General features: G+C 36.4%; 1 protein-coding gene across 1 annotated transcript; it reads right to left on the bottom strand.

Moving 5' to 3' along the window:
- Positions 1-1,953: 1,953 nt before the first annotated feature.
- Positions 1,954-2,980, bottom strand: LOC107734092 (protein eva-1 homolog B-like). The gene is made up of 2 exons (XM_016545948.1): positions 2,895-2,980; positions 1,954-2,788 (listed from the first exon to the last, which is right to left on the bottom strand). Exons 1-2 carry the CDS (start codon positions 2,959-2,961, stop codon positions 2,364-2,366), a joined length of 492 nt encoding a protein of 163 aa, XP_016401434.1. The 5' UTR covers positions 2,962-2,980; the 3' UTR covers positions 1,954-2,363.
- Between the last annotated feature and the right edge of the window lie 22 nt (positions 2,981-3,002).

Raw genomic sequence — 3,002 nt, 5'->3', positions numbered from 1 at the left:
TTTCACTACCCCCAGTGATCCCTTCGATATGGACGTAAAGGCTACAGAAAGAGGATGTTGAGGGAATGGAAATCCAGCACATGTGACTGAATGATTCATTCTTGGTTGAGTGGACTAGAAGCTAGAGCTCCATTCAGATAGCAGAACTACAAAAAGACTTCTTGGTTTCTCATACTCTGCTTATGAGCTCTTTTGGTTGTGGGAGTCTTCGCCACTCATTTCTTAAGACATATGTGCATTTTGAAATGTGTAAATATCAGATATCCAATATCTTATATTTTCATGGAAATTCAGGGATGATGTAGATCATATTTTAAGGTATTAACACACTTTCTATTATTAATATATTTCTGCTTTGTGGTTGTGTTCTGTAACAATTAAATCAATAGATATTTCCACTGATGTTGTAGAAATGTTTTTGCTCCAAGCCTGATTTACCCAGAGACGTTCATGATAAGCATGACATGGCATCTTTTTTAAAGCATAAATGTTTTATCTGTGTTACGATATAAAACAAGATGACTTTATTTTTGTGAGTGAAATATACCATTGTACAAATACAGAACTGGTCTCAAATGCACGCAACCTATATGAACATAAAGTATTAAAATAATTTTTTTCATAACCCCCGTGACCTAAATTGAAAAGAATCTTATGAAATGACACAAAACACAATTTGATTGGCTCCAGGTCATTTGTGACAAATGATAACACAGCAAATGCTGTTTAAAAGCTCTGAATGGCATGAATAGACTTTGCTTTGTCCCTAACCAGAATGTGAAAGTCAATTTTTCCTTGGTGAAGATGTGATGTGAGACTGGTGTGGATTTAATTTCCCTTTAGAACGAAAACAGCATCTGGAAACCATGTGGAGTACATTAGATCTTCATAGTCATAATCATTGGGAATGGACTATATTTAATGACATACAGACTAATTCCAAATAGAAATATGTTTGTAAGGTTTGTAGGTTGAATTACAATGACAGTACCATCAATCAAAACAGACTCAAATTCGTGACTTTTTCGGGCTCATCTATGGATGTCATGTGGGTTCTTAACATATTAGGTGTCCTATGAGCAGTTCTCAGGTTTACTTTTAGTTAAACAATGACAAAAAGTTGTTTTACTAGAAAACTAGCATTCTGTCATGTGTAAATACTTTTTATTGGTATGCTTTGGTCTAAATGTTTGAGTTTCAGTATTTTCAATGAATGTAAAGCTCAATAATATTTATATCAAACACACATCTTGCCATGATCTCGTCGTATTATTCCACATTCCATAGTCAGAGGTAATTTTTGAACTAAAATTATACAATAACATCAATTTGGTGAGCAAATATAACTTGATCATGAAAGACAAGATGCCCAAAAAACAACCATGAAATGTATTGTAAAACGCACATGAAGATCTGATTAATCAGGTGTGCAAATATGTCATTTAATATTTGTTACTGATATACTCTGATGGCTCTGAGAGTTTTAACAGATGATTGCTTAGCAAATCAACCCTTGATTGTTTTAACCTGCATCTGCTGATTTGTATAACCATGTTACTTGAGATTCTGAGCATGATCCGTGTTGAGCAGGATTTTTTTTTTTTTTGGCTTTATGGAATGCACAATATATATCGGTACCATATCAGTTATGAGTTGTTAGACATTTTGAAAGTTTATCAATATTGGGCGATACTGGATTTTTCTTGTGCAGGCTCATTTCAAAATCCCACTTTTTTACTTTCACATTTTACCATCATCAAACTCTCAAAATTAATCTTAAAAAACATTGCAAATCTCAAAGTAATATCTAGTTTTCATATCATACATTATAATGTTGTGATGCCTATTTGCTATTTCACATTATTGCATTTAAAACAATTAACTTTAGCTTTTTGCGTTTTTTTTTTAATTTAGACAAATTAGTATAAATCATGAAAATAATGATCTCATCTGCATCAAATTTTAATTTCTGTTCTGAGTTACTGCATGATTTGACATGGGGGACTTTTTTTAAAAAGTACAAAAATAGCTAGGAAAATCTATACAAAATCATTGGCATGGTGCAAAAGTGCATTTGCTTTCAGTGAGCTTCTAATAATCACGTACAATTCACAAATAATTTTTAAACATCAACTCTGACATCAAAGTCTAAATTTGTGCTTTAAAATGACTTTTTAATAAGCACCATGACATGGGGACTGACAGCAACCAAATGTTGCATACAGAACAGCTGTACCCGTGGTCTGTAGGATTACAATAACATCAGTCCAACGTATAAAAAAAAATGGAAACACTGTCCATTAACAGTCTTCCAAAGTACTGCACTCAACCAGTGAAATGGCTTGAGTTTGTATTCATGAGTGTTAGTAGTAGTGCACTCTTCCAATAGTGCCTGTCCCTTTTCCCAGAATGTCTGGCTGTCCGTTTCGCCAGATTTCCCTGATGATCCTCTCCCTTTCCTCCAATCGCTGTGCCCGCTCCAGCTCCTCAGCTGAGGTGAACACGTTCCTGCTCAGAGTCCCGTCCGGCGTGATGAGGTGGTTGCTCATGGCAATCTCTGTGGTGCTGTGCTGGATACAGGACTCCAGGCCTCCTGCATCTTCCTCCTCCTCATCATCGCTCTCCTCGTCTTCCTCACTATAGTCTTTCAGCTGTTTTTTCTCTGGCATGGGGGACGCCGTAGTGGTCCGAGGCTTGCAGGAAATCCGGATGACCAAGAGGCAGAGAGTGAGCACCAGGCCAAAACAGACGCCGACGACAAAGTAAAGGCCGAAACTCTCTGGATTGGCTGAACAGATGGGGAAAGGAGTCTGGTTTATTCACTGGAACATATTCATATGAGTTTGCTGTTCTTTTAACCTAAGCTGCATGTTAAACATGGGAAAAGCACAGACCTTTAATGTGAGCGTAAGCAGCAATAGTGTTGCTCAAGAAATCCATCTCCTTCCTTTTCACATTCATCCTGGCTTTGTCCTGTTTCCAAACCTAGAGGATAAAAAAAA

This window comes from Sinocyclocheilus rhinocerous, unplaced genomic scaffold, assembly GCF_001515625.1.
Source record: "Sinocyclocheilus rhinocerous isolate Xijiao unplaced genomic scaffold, SAMN03320098_v1.1 scaffold41331, whole genome shotgun sequence".
NCBI lineage: Eukaryota > Metazoa > Chordata > Actinopteri > Cypriniformes > Cyprinidae > Sinocyclocheilus > Sinocyclocheilus rhinocerous.
This window is presented reverse-complemented; position numbering and strand designations above follow the sequence as displayed.